Source organism: Archocentrus centrarchus, chromosome 20 (genome assembly GCF_007364275.1).
Source record: "Archocentrus centrarchus isolate MPI-CPG fArcCen1 chromosome 20, fArcCen1, whole genome shotgun sequence".
Lineage (NCBI taxonomy): Eukaryota > Metazoa > Chordata > Actinopteri > Cichliformes > Cichlidae > Archocentrus > Archocentrus centrarchus.
Genome location: NC_044365.1, coordinates 31,588,133 through 31,604,796, shown reverse-complemented (window position 1 = coordinate 31,604,796; position 16,664 = coordinate 31,588,133). Strand labels below are relative to the sequence as shown.

The 16,664-nt window shown below is 44.0% G+C and overlaps 1 protein-coding gene across 2 annotated transcripts; it reads left to right on the top strand.

The window, feature by feature from the left end:
• The first annotated feature begins 253 nt into the window (after positions 1 to 253).
• cip2a (cellular inhibitor of PP2A) lies at positions 254 to 16,579 on the top strand. 2 transcript variants are annotated; one of them, XM_030756339.1, is made up of 22 exons: positions 254 to 323; positions 549 to 651; positions 895 to 1,042; positions 3,669 to 3,781; positions 4,389 to 4,483; positions 4,564 to 4,660; positions 6,185 to 6,307; positions 6,811 to 6,956; positions 7,034 to 7,109; positions 10,272 to 10,493; positions 10,634 to 10,796; positions 10,879 to 11,026; positions 11,559 to 11,658; positions 11,776 to 11,894; positions 11,987 to 12,167; positions 12,832 to 12,906; positions 13,141 to 13,251; positions 14,438 to 14,634; positions 15,111 to 15,224; positions 15,302 to 15,384; positions 15,553 to 15,692; positions 16,104 to 16,579. In XM_030756339.1, the coding sequence occupies exons 2-22, from the start codon at positions 550 to 552 to the stop codon at positions 16,248 to 16,250; spliced, it is 2,700 nt and encodes an 899-aa protein (XP_030612199.1). In that variant the 5' UTR covers positions 254 to 323; position 549; the 3' UTR covers positions 16,251 to 16,579. The 2 variants fall into 2 exon arrangements, with proteins under 2 accessions (XP_030612199.1, XP_030612200.1); XM_030756340.1 differs by lacking the exons at positions 254 to 323; positions 549 to 651; positions 895 to 1,042 and adding an exon at positions 3,086 to 3,355.
• The last annotated feature ends 85 nt before the right edge of the window (positions 16,580 to 16,664 follow it).

Genomic DNA, 16,664 nt, shown 5'->3' with positions numbered 1-16,664 from the left:
GTTACGTGTCTCCTTGCATGGCCTCGCCCTTAGGACCTGTAATGAGGGGGTTTGTGATTTTCAGCAGCTTTATCTGTTTTTAAGCCGTTACCGATAAATTATTAAAAATTATTTCAGTATGACTTTCAAACCTTATCATAATAGGACGCAATTGTGTATATCACAAAGTAATAAATAATAGTCTTGTTAATGTTGATTTTATTTACTTTCACCCCCGTTTTCGTACATGGTACGATCCTTTCCCTTTCGAAGTTGAAGCGGGAGGAAGTCGCCGTTGTGTTGCCGGTTGTTGATGTTTGTGTAAGAAACAAAAGGCACCCCAGGTATAAAGTTCATTGTAAGGCGGTTGTTTTGAATGCATGACCCACAGTTCACAGTTTCAGACTTTTATAATTAGCTTTTTGTCTGTTGTCATTACACTGTAAGATAAGCTGGTCAGCTAATGTTAGCCTGCAGGCTTAAAATGGACGTTGGTTGAAGGCACGCGAACTAAAGTTTTCTGTCTGTCTTTGATAAAAGCCTCTTAAAGTGTAGTTTTTGTTGTGTAGGATGGACGTGACGACGTGTCTGAAGTCTCTGCTGCTGGCTATCCAGCAGTACAGAGACAGCAGGACGGCGCAGCACGCAGCGCAGCTACAGAAACAGGTGGAGGTGAGCTAAGTGCTGTTAACACACCTGCAGTACCGGAGAGTCACACCTGAGTGGTGTCATGAGGCTCCACGTGGGTTTGGTTTTGGAGTAGAATATGTGAAGAAGGCAGGATATCATGCAGCTATAAATAATACTGTAGCGGTTTGTTGTCTAATAATCTGGTCTGTGATTACACCCCAGCGTGCTGGTGGGATGCGTGGATGCTGTCCCTGTGCGGTTCACATGCATGTTGTGTGTTTGTAGAAACTTTCGGGGCTGAAGTGCGAGCAGCTGCTGTCCACAGCGCAGGTTCTGCCCAGCGAGTGCGTGAGTGGGCTGGTGGAGCTGGCTGGAAGTCCAAGCACCAGCCCCCCCCTGACGAGCTCCATCATCTCCCTGCTGTCACAGCTAGGTATGAAACACCTGCTCACACTTCAGGGCCAGTAAGCACTGAGACCTGGGTGCTCTGGCAGTTTGAATCCAAGTTTATTATAATCAACCAGAACTAAACACAGAACTGAAACTGTGGAGAAACATTTTAGTTAATAGAAATAACAATAAAAGTTAGACTTTTTACAATTTGAAATGTGAAAATGAGGAAATGTCCTTGATTTTAGTATTAATGTGGCCACTTCTGTCAACCCAAAGAGAGGTGTAGTCCTGGCTGGAAAAGCACAGGAGAAACACTCCTCCACACTTTATTCCAAGAGAGGAAATAAAATATTCACTATTAGTAGACTGGGTTGAAATTTATTTGTTACTATAAGAATATTTCATGCAATAAAACTAAAAAAAGACAAAACTTTGTCAAAAAGCTGCTGTTGGCAGAGGCGCAGTGCCAGTTTTCTGACTGAAAGCTGCAGGACAAACTATTATGCTCCTGTGGGAGTGGACATTTCTTTGGGTGATCTCCTAGCAGTGGTAGATCACCCAAAGCTTGTTCTGTTCATCTCAGGAATCACCTGCCAAGAGCAGTGCAGATTACCTGCTCAAAAACCAGCACAGCTGATGAGGGAGTGCGAGGAGCAGCTGATGTCTGTAATAATGTCTGTTCTTATTTTTCTTCTCACATCTGTACTATACAACACCGGCATGTCTTTCAAAATGCTTCAATTAATGTGACTCAGAAAGATCGAAGTGTTTTTGATTGTCTCACTCTTACAGTATATAATACTGACTTTAATAAGGAATACAGATGAAAATGTCAGCGTGTGGATTTATGCATGTGACACAGTTACTGTCTAACTTCGACACGTGGGCGGGTCACGATCTGACGGGAAATAATGTTTTGTGTTCGTCTGCACACTGTGACAGGTCAGCTGTAGCCAGGATTTCAGGTCATATTTGGTGGAACGGTTTTTAATTAGCAACTGGATGAATCCTGCCTCCACCTGAGCTGTCAGATATGCAGTATCTGTAACTCTGTGAAAACTGTTCAACATAAGTCAGAGAATAAGTGAGGCACAGAGATGGCATCAAAGTTAGAGGGAGAGTGGGATAACCTTCCCACAGGGAGGACATCCAAGGAGGAGAGATGATGAAGCTGATGGTCAGGCAGAAGATTTTATGCTCTGTTAAAGCCAAGTAATTTAAATTTCCCATTGCGGTGGAATAGCCTTAGAGAGCGATGCGCTCCGCTGCTTAAACCATTAGCACTTCACATCTGATTGTAAAGCCAATCAAAACAAAAGTGAAACGAGCAAATCTGGAACTGAGAATAAACAAATTCACAGTAGACTAAAATTAAAAACTCATGAATGTAAACCTGTAATCTCACATGGGAGCAGCAGAAAGTTGCATCATTAGGTCTTTGGTGGCTGTCTGGACATATAAAGGAAGTGTTTCACTGCCACAAAGACCTGTTACAGGTCAAAGGTCACACATCAAATCCCCCTGTTTTGTGAAAAGTATTGTGGATCCATGCTTTCCAGTTTTTATGGGATGCCTGCAATGTTATTTTAAGAAGTAGAAGATATTGGAGGGAATAAATAAATTTTTTAGGCCAAGAAGGTTTAAACAGCATGTCTGTCCTCCTGAGACCCAGCAGTTTATCTTTGTCCTCTGTGGGGGTCTGAGCCCATCAAGCACCATCTGTGCAGTCTTTACTGTCAGTGGGACATCCTGAGCTTCTGTTGATGCCATATTTGTGGGAGTTACAGCTTCCACATTTTATGCTGATATTATGATTCTGTTGCTACAAATCTAATTGTTTTTCACTTTGAGAGTCTTAACTCTGATTTAGTAGGATTTCAGAAATGTACAGTAATTTTGCCCTTCCAAAATAACATTTTTAGTCATTGTCCTGCAGCAGGACTTACTCCCTCATGCTTTTAACCCATGTCCATACCTCAGGAAGCAGAGGGAAGAGTGAGGCAGGAAGAAGCTGTCTGGAGATGAGGTGGAGGAGGGCTGGAGATGAGAGCAGGAAGCTCAGAGGAGGAGAGCAGCTCCTGAGGAGCCTGAGCAGAGGCACTGTGACAGCACCCGTCATCCATAATGGATAAAAAGCAGTGTGCAAGCTTTTTAGGCTCTGCAGCATGATGGTGCTCAGTTGTCATCATTTTGCCCCTCCTCAGGCCTTAAAAGCTTCTTGTTCTAATATCTCCTCCTCATCCTGTCAGCCTCTCTCAGCCCTCTGTGATACCATCCATTATCACTGTAAGTGCCAGTGGGTGGATGACCTAACAGCCCAGCTTCATCATCTCTCCTCCTTGGTGAGCTCCAGGTGAGCTGCACAGACCTTTGGGCAGTTCTGTAGGTCATTATATGGAGAGATCACCTAAATGTTGATACCACATTACAGATTAGGTCAATTTTAAAATTGATGTGCACTGTTTTTCAAGATTCTCACAACAAGACTCAACAAATTATTTATTTATTTATTTATTTTGTGTAACAAAATTCAGGAAACGGCTTTTTTTTTTTTTTTTAATTACAATAGAACTCATAAAATGGAGACACTTTCATCAGCACAGACATAAAACAGTTTAAAAAAGCGAACCATGTGATTTCTGATTTCTAATTTCATCTGATTGCAGCCTGTGATGCTCAGAGCCGGGAGATTCTGCACAGCAGCTACAACCTCACCGGCACCCTGGCTGCTGTCGTACACTGTCACAGCAACACACCCGGAGAGCCTCTGGTGCTGCAGGTAAGCCCGTCATTGCAGCCTGCCTGCTGTTAGGCTCCAGCCAAGTGTGCAATCATGAATTATGTCCTATGTTTTACCCTTTTAAAGGACTTTTCTGTATATTTTCATAAAGCTTCGGCTGCATTACAGCCAGTTTCAGTCCGGCCTTGGTACTGGAGGAGTTCGCTCATGTATCACTCAGGGCTTGATTTATTTACCCTTTATTTTTTAATAAGACTGTGGTGATGGTGAAAATTGACTTTTGTTTTTGGATGTTAATGTGGAGCCTGATGTTCTCTGCAATAATAAACAAAAGCAGGTTTAATTTGGCCAAGACTCTTAAAAAAAGGTTAAATACCAAAAATACATTAGTTTGGCACTGTTGTAATACCGCAGACTAACTCCCACTGTAGGCCTGTTGGGGGGGGTTCTCTCTCTAACCTCAGTAGGGCTGTAAGGACAGTGCCCACCTCACTGGATGCTGATCGGGATATTGGAGAGCATGCAGAGAAGTCAGGATTATGATACCTAAGATGCACATCAAAATGCCCTCGTCAGTTACTGCATATTCAGACTGCATCATTTGCACATTAATGTAACACTTCAGTTGTGTTGTTCTGTGTTTCAGTGCCTCCAGGTGCTCCAGAAGCTGACCTACAACACTCGTATCTTCCAGTCCACCAGCTACATCCACGAGCTCATTACGTTTCTCATGACCAACATGTAATAAACGTCTCTGCCTGTACCTTACACGACTCGTTCGGCTTTCATTTAACCCTTTTACCCTTTTACTGTCGTCACAGCCAGTCTCACAACGATGATGTCGTCATGCCGTGTCTGGGCCTCATGGCCAATCTCTGTCGTGAAAACCATTCGGTGCAGAACTACATCAAGTCTCTGGTGAGTTTCTGCTGCATCGGATAAAAGAGGAAGACGGTTGGTTATCAGCATCAGTTCAAACACTGAAGACATAAAGAACAAATAAATGCATTAAACTTTGTTCAGGGAAGGATTTTGAATCCACTGTTGGGAGTAGCACAAAGATTAAATGCTGCTAAAGTTAAAGGACAGAAATGTAATTGTTTCTTCTGGCTGCAGTGTTATCCCTCTAGATGTTGCTCAGGTTTGGAGATCTCAGCTGTCTGCTTCCTTTAACTATAATAGAACCCTCCATCCATCCATCCATTTTCTTCCGCTTATCCGGGGCCGGGTCGCGGGGGCAGAAGCCTAAGCAGAGAAGCCCAGGCTTCCCTCTCCCCAGCCACCTCCTCCAGCTCATCCGGATGGACCCCAAGGCGTTCCCAGGCCAGCCGAGATACATAATCTCTCCAGCGTGTCCTGGGTCTACCACGGGGCCTCTTCCCTCAGCCGGAAAAGGGTGGAGTGCCATCTCCGGCTCAGGAACGAGTTCTTGCCTCAAGTGGAGGAGTTTAAGTATCTCGGGGTCTTGTTCACGAGTGATGGGCGAAGGGAACGGGAGATCGACAGGCGGATCGGGGCTGCTTCTGCAGTGATGCGGACGCTGCACCGGTCCGTCGTGGTGAAGAGGGAGCTTAGCGTAAAAGCGAGGCTCTCGATTTACCGGTCGATCTACGTTCCTACCCTCACCTATGGTCACGAGCTTTGGGTAGTGACCGAAAGAATAAGATCGTGAATACAAGCGGCAGAAATGAGTTTCCTTCAAAGGGTGGCTGGCCTCTCCCTTAGAGATAAGGTGAGGAGTGCGGCCATCCGGGAGGGGCTCAGAGTAGAGCCGCTGCTCCTCCACATCGAAAGGAGCCAGTTGAGGTGGCTCGGGCATCTGATTAGGATGCCTCCTGGCCGCCTCCTGGGTGAGGTGTTCCGGGCATGTCCCACCGGGAAGAGGCCCCGTGGTAGACCCAGGACACGCTGGAGAGATAATAGAACCCTATTAGATAAAACTAGTTGGCCAGTTTTGGATATAACAGCTGTAGAGATGTGTCCATCCAACAACCAGAGGAAGCGTGCAGATGGCTAACATTACAGCTCAGCTCACCATGTCATTAGCGTCCCCTCAGGGGTCGTCTGTGCTTCATACTTGTAATGAATATAGTTTACTTTTTGGAATTAAATAAGAAAAAAATTTGTGATATTCTCGTTTTTTTGAGATGCACATTTTTCACAGCTGCAGTAACAAACCCTCGAAGACTAAACTGTTATATTTGTGCCCTGATGGATGGATGGATGTTTATATATCTTTATTTTGTGTGCTGTGATGTGTGAATTACATATTTTTATTCTTATTTATATATTTTTACTGCTCATCGGCTGCAGGTACAAAATACATTTCACTGAGCATTGTACTGTGTATTAGTGCATGTGACAAATAAACCTTACCTCTTCAGTCCACGTGCAGCTGCTGTTGTCACCGCTGTGAGTGAAACTGCTTCTGTTATTTTGCAGGACAACGTGAAGCCGTTTTATCGCACGTTGATCAACTTCCTGGCTCACAACAGCCTGACTGTGGTGGTCTTCACGTTGTCCATACTGGCTGGCCTCACTCTGAACGAGAAGGTCGGAGAGAAGGTGGGTGAACTCTGCTGCGACCTGCTGTCACCTTTTTTTTTTAAATTTTTTTTATTGCACATTAAATTATGCATTTTTGCAGCTGCTGTTAAAAAGGTGCATAAAGATAACATTTAAAATGAGTTAACTGCCTTTTTTATTGCTTGAATGACTCGTAGGTCAGGGTTTAGCGGTTTATGAAACTCTGAAAAGGGTCAGGTACACAGATGAGAAAAGGAGTGAAAAAGCAGCCAAAGAAACACTTTGAAAGACCTTCAGAAAGTTCGGAGAACTGCTGTTCAGAGTGATTAAAAAGAAGTACAGTGTGGTCTGGTTTCTTGGAAACCAAGACCTTTGCAAGTGTCTTAACAAATACTTTTTTTTTTTTTTTTTCTCAGCACTGGAAACAGCAGTTCCTTTTTTTGTTCCTGTTTTCTGTTCTTGTTTTTCTTTACATCCTGGACAGTAAATAGCGTTCATACTGATTCATATCGTACCGTTTAATATCTCTGATTTCCTGACAGCTCTTTGATGCAAAGAACATCCATCAGACGTTCCAGCTCGTGTTCAACATCATCGTGAATGGTGACGGCACTCTGACCAGAAAATACTCAGTTGATCTTTTGGTTGATTTGCTAAAGAACCCCAAAATAGCAGATTGCCTAACGAGGTATGCGGACGTTTCAGAGCAGTTTTTCTCAGTGGCTGCTTTAAAACTCTTGTTGAAACCCATGTGTTCATTTCTAGGTATCCGCACTTCTCAGCATGTGTGTCTCAGGTTTTAGGACTGCTGCATTCAAAAGACCCAGACCCTGCAGCCAAGGTGAGCGGAGACAAATAGGATAAAACACACAAGCTGCACGTTAGTCTGCATGTTCCCACCAAAAGCATCATCTGACTGTGTGTGTCACACTGCCTCATACATGATTTATTTATTTATTTTTTTACAGTATAGCAGTGATCAGAAGCGTGGCGTGCATTTACCCTGCAAGATGTTACATATAGCCTAAAGAGGCTTTGGGGACATGACAGCACAGTCAAAATATGTCATTTAGTAATACATAAATCTAAAAACACTGCTCAAAAAAGGTAACAGTTAAACTTCAGGGGTATCAATATGTTCAGTTTGAAAGGATAAACCACTGAATCCTTTTTACCTGCAATGGTGCAAATGCAAGTGACAGCAGGTGCACCGGAGGGGCGACCAAGACAACCCTGGTGGTGGCCGCAGAGCGTTACGCTCTCCTTATCCCTGTCTAATCTTTCTGTAGTTTTGCATTTTCATAGTGTTGTTGTCACTGCTGGTAGTTCGAGACATGAGTCGGGCATGTAGCCCAGCTTCTCCAGGACGGCACATCCATACGTGTGAAGGTTTGGCCCTCAGTGCATGGAAAAGTTTTTATCCTGCTCAAAAAAAACACTCAGATTTATGACACGTGTGCACTGGCCAATTTTTTTTCTTACTGCCCATATAATATTTGCTAACTATTATGTTATTAAATCAGACTTATTCAAAATCAGTGGCCTTGTGGTCGCTACCTGGAATCTGCATAATATCTGCGTATAGCCACAACCCTCATTTCTTTAAATAAGGACATCATTTTATTTTGGAGTTGAAGTGGAGCAGTGACGATGTTAGAGAGAAGCCTTCACCGCTAAGGCAGAAACGAAGGCGAAAGTCTGACTGAAGAAACTTAAATAATAGTGTCTGAGGTCTAAGGAGGCAGCCCAAAAAGTCCAAAACTGTCATACGCTGATGATCGAGTGTTTCCTTAATGATTTTTTTATCAGTGTAAAACACAAAAAACTTCAGAATAGAATACATAAATATCTAAAGACAATAAAGCACAATTAAAAAGCTGAAAATAATAGTCTCTAAATTAAAACTGCTTTATGAATTTAATAAAAGGAAGCAAAACATGTTTTAAATAACTAACACAGTAAATAAAGTATTAAATAACTGGAGATTTTGAAACTGAAAAACTAAACTGAAATCAAGAAATCCTTTTTTTAATAACTGAAGTGAAACTGAACTCAAAATAAAAATTCAAAACAATAAAATGCTAAAAAATATTAGTGTCACGATTGGCTTTGAGGATTCACATAAAATCTGACGGTTTCCTCACATTTGTTCAGGAGTTCAAATTCAGGAAACAGATGATTTTAATCTTTTACTGGGTGTTTCCGTTAAATTAAAACATGGTTTAAAATAAACCACAGTTACAGGAGGAAGCGAGGCAGAGACGTCACCATTTTTGGTTACACTTTCCTTTTAGCTTTGCAAATGAAAAATAAAGGAAATGTTATATACGATAGTTTGGGGGTTCCACAGGGCTGTCAAAAATCAAAGATAGTATTGATGTTCACCTGACAAAGGTAAGAACGAAGCTCTAAGAATCGTGTACAGGGTAAGCTGTAACCCTGCTCTGTATCTGTCCCATTTTTACCAGAAAACGTCGCCCGTTTCTTTCTGTAGCCTCAGACGCTCCTCTTTCTGCTCTGATTGTTATTAACGATCATCATCCACTGACTGGTGGTAGGTGGGCCCCTACTAAGCCACCGCTTTGTGGCCTTTTTAATAGCTGCCATAAAGATTTTTAAGCGACATCTATCTCTAAATTTGCAATCGGGGACCTGAGTAGGAAATGACTGAAACAGGTCGAGCAATCTGAGCTCTACGTCATAATCACCTTTATTCTGTTGCCTAAGTGCAGAGACAGAGGGCTCATCTCTCTCTACATCTTCTTTGTTTTTATAGTTTTCAGTATGAAGTTCAGATGCATCCTTTGTTAGTTTTACCCTAAATATTAGCGTGCCAGTTAAACTTCAGGTGCTGGGTTAAAGTTAAAGGATAAAACTTGTTTGTTTTTTCTATGTTAAAGGTTTAGCGTGACAGGCTGCCATACAATCATGGCCATTAGCCTCTGAGGCTAACCAAGACATTGTCCACATGAAGGGATATCTGGTATTGTTTTACCCTGTACACCTGGATCTTGTCTGATACCTTGTGCAGGTGGCTCAGTAAATAGCTGGAAGAGCCTCAGGTGGGCTGGACAGCCTTGTGGCGTCCACGTGGTAGATGTGCGGTCCCAGAGAAACTCCCATTCACTATAATTCTGGCTGTAGGGCCCATGTAAAAAGGTTTGATGCTCTGAATAAAACTGAAATTGTTTTTTGTCCATTTGACGGAGGCTGTTGCTGATGTTATGGAAGCCCTCAGAGCTGCTTCAGTCCCATCCCCCAGAATCATTGTTCTCTAAGTTTGTGTTCAACTCTTCATCTTTTCCTCAAACACAGGATTTAACCTTAAATCTTCTTAGTGTTGTTTTGTGATGTAAGTGGACAGTGGAGTGGTCTCTCTCTGTGTCTCAGAATTTAACTGGGTCACAGTTGGTTTGCAAACATTGATTGAAAAGCTGCTGAGAACTTTTTACTTGGTTATTATTTGGTTTCTATCACAAGACTGAATCGGTTCAGGAACTAAAAATGCTCTGAGGTTTAGGAACAGATCATCATCATCATCATCAGGGTTAAAATATCAGCAGTCATGAGTGAAACCCGTCACACTGTTAAATGTGACAAATGCGTCACAAACGCCAAACAGCTTTTTTACAGCCTCTGTTACAAAATGATAAACAGGAAAAAAAACCCACAAAGACCATGAACATGCCAACGTGGCCAATGTCACGGACAACTCATTTATACATACATACACAACATAAAGGTGAGTTCAAGCTGCTGTGTTTCAGATTGAGGACCCAAATGGACACAGAGATGCTTCTCTGCTGCTCTACTCTCAGTCAGCATCCACCTGTGTAACAGAAAATAAGGGAAACACCTTAAGTTTTACTGCATAATTGTACGCACTCTTCCTCCTGCAGCCTCTTTTTGCTCCTGTTCTCTAACCAGAGGTTTAAACCCTTCAGCAGGTCAAGCTCAGTGACTAAAACTTTTATCCGGATTTGTGTGTCTGTGTCGTGTGCAGGTGTTGGAGCTTCTCCTGGCCATGTGCAGTGTCTCGGGTCTGCGCTCGCTCCTGTGTGAGGTGGTTTTCAAACCGGCGGGACCCAAACTCAGAGCTGCAGGACGGGACGGTGGGCGTAAGGTGCAGTGTGGGCTGGCTCTGGTGCAGTGGCTGAGCTCACCTGTGGAGGGCGGAGAATCTTGCTCTCTGCAGGTTTTGCAGCTGTTGAACGAGCTGCTGGAGGTACGGCAGTCACACTGGGACACAGCGGCCTAACATAAGATATAAAGAGCTTTGATGCAGCATCTGCTCTGATGTGACTGCTAGTCTGCTAGAACCAGGAAAATGCTACAGCCGTTCCCCTTCCTGTCCTCTCCCTCCAGGAGGCGTTGGGAGCAGAGAGCATGTCTGATTGTACGCTGAGCTTTGTGGAAATGTTGCTTCCGGTCCTGTTGGGGCTGCTGAAGGGTCTCGATCCCGCGCAGGGAGACGCTCACCTGAGAAAGCACTGCCTCCGCATCACCCGCGTCACCAGACTGCTGCTCAATATCCTTCACGTGACTCTGCTGCTCTGCAGGCTCTCTGCATCTGCACGTGTCTGTTTGCTTTGAACCCTTAACTCTTCCACTCCTTTGCGCCGAGGACGCCACCAGATCTTTGGTGTCCTGTCAGGTGAGCGCTCAGCTCTGCCTCTCGCAGGTTGAAGCGCTCCTCTCACGTTACCATAGCAACAGCCCCCTCAGCTGCTTGCCTCCTGTCTCCGACGATGATCTCAGGTGAGTAAAAGCTCTGACTGCAGTCATAAAATACATCATGCTCTGATTTTTCTGGGTTCACATGACTTTAGAGCAGTGAGGGAAGCTGTGGGATTTTGTGACAGTTTAATATTGCAATGAACAGCTGCACCAGATGTTATGATTTAGTTCTTTTATTGTATCAGTGATTTGTACTCGCATATACCTTAAAAAAAAACCAAACTGCTATTCAGCCGCTCTCCACCAGCACACAACCAGCTACCAGGTGTGAAACTGGCTGCTGGACCAGGGACATCAGCAGCCCTGCTGAATGCTGCCATGATGGCCAGCGAGTCTTTGTAGAGGCTTTTTTGACTCACTTACATAAAGTACTCAAAGGGCCACAAGTGAGTGGAAACATGATGGACACAGTACTGACTTCTGTAACAGATATGAGCAAAGTAACACAGTATGGGGTGTAAAACAATCCACTAAACATTAATTTTGCTGATGAAACTTTTCAAGTTGTTTTAGAGGTATTTTGTGATTTCAGGTGTGCGTGCTTTTGTCTCAGTCAGGTGTGCGCTGAAGCTGTGCTGAAGACTCTGGAGTTAATGAGCAGACTGAGACAACACGTGAAAGACATGGAGACCAGCTTCTACAGGATACTGCAGGTACGCCCTGATATTATTTCCCTGCAGTCTCACTGACTGCAGTATTTTTTAATTTTATGTCATGAATGATGCGTTCAGTTAAAACGGGACGTTACGCTCTCTGTTTTTATCCCTCAGGACCAGAGGATAGTGACCCCCCTCTCCCTGGCCCTCACCTCCCACCGCAGAGACCGTGTGCAGACCGGACTCTGTCTGCTGTTTGAAGCCACTCCCCTCCCAGACTTCCCCTCGCTGGTGTGAGTCTCATGCTCGAAACGTGATTTTTATCTAGAAAATGTAACAATTTTGTGAAAATATTTTTGGACAAAACTTTCTAATTTTTCTCAAGCCTGGGAGAAAGTATCGCCGCCAACAACGCTTATCGGCAGCGGGAGGCGGAGCTGTCTGTGAAGCGCGTGGCAGTGCAGGAAGTCCCGCCTCCAAGGATGAACGCCAGCACGCTGGAATCCTCCAGCGTTTCCAGCAAAAGTGTCCACAGTCTGGTAGAGAAGATTCAGAATGGGCTGGAGGTGAGGACATATTTCCAGAAATGAGACATTTGCTGCAGTTCAGCCAAAGCCTGGAATGCAGCTCTGATCACAACATTAAACTAAGATGCAGAGTTTCCTTCTCTCATTTTAAATTTGCTCATTGAGGTTAATTTTCATTAAATGCTGATGCTCTGAGATCTAAATTCTGCATCCAGAACTCTTCAGATATTTCCTCGTGTGGAAATTCACTCAAACTCTTTTGATTGGGAACAAACAAACAAATGACATGTCTTAAATTACATAAACAAATATGATCTTTATAATGTAGCTCCAGCCTGTGCAGCATATAAGCTGAAGGTGCTGCAAAATAATCTGGGGAAATCGTAAGATGCTGTTTTATTTTTTCTGCTTTATTTATTTGCTGGATTGTTTGATCTCTTCGGGGCCTTAAGAACTCAGGGTCACAAACACATATATAGCTTTTTTTAAAAGGTTAAAGGTCATAAAGTTTGGGAAGATCAGTGTAACCACTGAAAACAGCTGTAAAATTAAGGCCAAATAGTTTCTGTCTCTGCATTTTCACCATTTCCAATAAAAAAAACTGTCTGAATCTTCACTGGTGAAGTGCTGATCTCTGACTGAACTGTACAGGGTTTTGCTTATGTGCCTTTTAGCTGTTAATGGAAGTTTCTGCTGTTTGCAGCTGCAGGAGCAGGTCAAGGACTCGCACGTGTCTGAGATCATCGATGTTTATGAGCAGAAGCTCGTTACGTATGCGGTGAGTACATCAGACCAAAGGAAAACCCTGATGAACGCAGCTATAGTTGGGCTCAGCAGTCATGTAACCACAAACCTGTCATGTTCTTCTTCTTGCAGTTTTTTTACAGTCTGACCTTTTACTTCGTGCTAGTTATTTGTTCATGTAACACTGAAACCCATGCAGAAGCATTCAGACCTCAGTTGATTTCAGCACTTCTGTATCTGATGAAGTTTCTTTGTGTCTCCTCGTCAGTCTAAGGAGAGCCGTCTGCAGGACCTGCTGGAGGCGAAGGCTCTGGCTCTTTCTCAGGCCGACCGTCTCCTCGCTCAGTATCGCTTTCAGAGAGCTCAGGCTGAGGCTGAGGTAACACATTATTGATCTTTTCATACTATTCTTTCCTCATGAAAAAGAAAGTGATGGCCAGATGAAGCCTCAGGAGGCCTTTACATCTAATTGGGTTTTTTAGAAAAAAGGTTCATTTCATGTGCACACAGCCCCCCCTGCTGGTCAAAACCATTATTGTTCTTTCAACTGTTTGTGATGGGTTTTTGGCCATCTTCCTACAGAAATAAGTTTATTTTATATGGCAGGCTAGACCCTACCATTTTGATTGACGCCTCATTCGGCCAGTCATGTAACTGGCCGAACCAAATCACCTGACAAAGCTACGTGACGCCCTCTGGTTATAATTGGCTCTGAGAAACCCATTACTTGACATGATTGGCCAAATAGGTGTCAATCAAAATGGGAGGGTCTAGCCTGCCATATAAAATGCACTTCATACATTGGTGGCCGGTTAATAGGCTACAAAATGGGTTTTCCAGAGCAAATAATAATCAGAGGGTGTTATGTAGTTTTTTCAGGTGATTTTGGTGCTGCCAGTTAACAGGTTAAAGATGGGGCAGTGATTGTGTTTATGAATACTGGGTGAACTTTCATTTTTATTAAGAGAGATTTTTTTTTTCTGCTGTGCTTGGTCTCAGCCGGTCTCCAGCTTTCACATGGCACTGAGGAGGCTGGCTGCACAGGTACAAGCCTGCATCCCACTGCACAGGCTTGGATGATACCCGTAGATCAGCTGCTTGGCACACTGGTGAAACTCAAGCAGACATTTTGAAGGGATCATTGCGTTTCTTATATGTTCATAAATCACGCCAACACTCGGACCACTTCCTGAAGCAGCGAGGCTTCAGATGTCATCAGTGACGTCACTCTCCCTGAAAAAAGCGAGCCTCAATACGTGCTACACAAAAGACTTCCTGGATGTCTCAACACCCACCCTGAGGCCTCGGTATAGTACGTCCCATCACTAAAGACAGGAGTACTCAGCAGTCTGACTACACTGCTGCACCCGGTTTACTGTCTGAAGCTGAGACAGTTGATTTGTCTAATAGCTGAACACAGTGAATTCACTGAAAGCTAAAAACCTCATATTGAACTCTGGAAACATTGTATATTTTACTGTTTCCTCACATTTTAGTCCTAAAAGATTTTTTTGATCAAATTCACAGCTGCAGTTTTTATCTCTTGCCCCTCGCTCCGCCCGCAGGCCCGTAAGCTGGCCGGGCTGCTGAAGGATGCAGAGCGGCGGCGGGAGGAGCTGCAGGTGGAGCTGAGCGGCCAGGTGCTGGAGGTGGAGCGTTCCAAAGCTGACATGGAGGAGCTGCTGCAGCACAACTCCAGACTACAGCAGGACTCTGAGGAACACCAGGCCCTGAAAGGAGCCTACAATGCCCTGCTCAACAGGTCAGAGGCACCCAGTGGGACTTTGGCTGGATTTATGTTTAGCATCCTTTAATATGAGGCTCTCATTTTTTCTCCCAAATCACTGATGTAGTTAGAAAGAGATCCAGTCTTTGTGTTTGTGTCAAACTCCTCCTGCTCAGGTTCTGAACACCAAGAAGAGCAAAAACACTTTGTTGTTTTTCAGTGAGGTTACAGACGATGGGATCGAGTGTGTTTAAACATCTTAAACACCAAAGTCTGAGTTTTGTTCCTTTTTTGGGGGTTCTCACTTTACCTGAAGGTGTTTTTGTGATCCGTGCTGCAGATTTAACCATTAATGTCCTGTTTTTCCCCCTGAGAGAAACCACCTACCATCTCACATAATTCTGTATATAAGGCTTTTATTTTGAAAGCGTGAACAGCCAGTGTGTATTTGTGGCCTTCTTTTACTGTGACATTCAGTGTTTTGGGTGTGACGGTTCGGTCCTCCCGTGCAGGTATAATGAGACGGAGCGGCTGCTGAAGGAGGTGCAGGCGGCTCACATTTCTCTCACCAAGCAGAGCGACACTCTGAGGAAGAACCACGAAGCGCTGCAGCTGCAGCAAAACAAGTAAACCGCGTTTACACACACATTTAAAAAAGACCGTTTTCTTCGACATGAGTCCTGATTCTGATTCTTTTTCTCAGGACGGCGTCGCTGTTGGAGGAGAAAGAAGAGGAGGTCCAATCGCTTCATTCAGAGCTACAGAGGAAAAACGGTGAAATCTCAGGTCGGTGTTGAGTTCATCAGCAGAGCAGGAAGTCAGGCGTTCAGGGCGACTGTAAGAGCAGAACGAGGAGGAGAGACCGGGTTACAGCTTCTAAAAGAATATCTAATGTTTGACTCCTGCATTCATACGTTCTCGATCTCACTGAGCGCTTTGCTTCGTTCCTGTCAGGTCTGCGTGCTGAGCTGAGGGCTGAGGAGGAGAAGGTGAAGGAAAAGGAGCAGGAGAGGAGAGACCTGGAGGAGACGGTGGATGTTTTAAGGAAAGAGCTCAATAAAACGGAGCAGGCCCGGAAGGACGCCAGCATCAAGGTAACTGAAGCAGTCACAGTGCAGATAAAACGACACATTCACTCTGCGCTCGGATCTTATTACACCTGCAGCTTCATGAGCTTTGCATTGTTATGGCCTGCCACACCCACCCGGCTGAGAGCCAAAACCTCAGGCTTGGAGGTTTTTATCCCAGCAGCTTTGCATTGGAAGACATCACATGATTCTCAGCACCATCTGCAGACAGCAGAGAGATGATCCCAAGGTCACTGCTCATCTCGTTACCCCAGAAATTCTGTCTCCAAAGGTTATGACTCTGATGGAGTCTACTGGTCACCAGGAAGAAGTCTGACTCCGTTTTAAACCCAGTGAAATTGAATAGCCTGGATCTGCCTGATCCAGAACAAAGACTCCCCGGCTCTGTTCTTGATATGGAACCTTTTCTGTTTCCAGGCATCGTCTCTGGAGCTGCAGAAGAGTCAGCTGGAGACGAAGTTAAAGCAGAAGGAGGACGAGCTGAACAAACACTCGGCGATGATCGCCATGATCCACAGCCTCAGCAGCGGCAAGATGAAGAGCGACGTCAACCTGTCGCTCTGAGTGGCGCCCGGTGATGAAGATGAGATTTTTAAGTCATTTCAGTGAACTTCATGAGCCTTTTTATATTTAATAAAAAACACTTCATTAACTTTATGACATGTCAGTTGTATTTTAAAGAGGTCACGTTGGAGTTTTTGTGTTTTTATTAGTAAATAAATCAAAGATCTGTTTGTGTGTAAGTCCTGAACGTCTCTGCTGACTGAGATGTGCTTTTTAAAGACATTACTGTAAATTCCTCTTTAAAAACATTTTAAAACTATTTTAAAAATGAACTGAAGCCATCAACAGAATCAGAAGATATCAACTAGATATCACTAATATCAGTAAAGCTGGATATATTTCTCAGACATTGTTCTGCTTTCTTGAAATAAATTCTCCTTTGCAGTTTTACAGACCCAGAGTGATGTTTTCAGG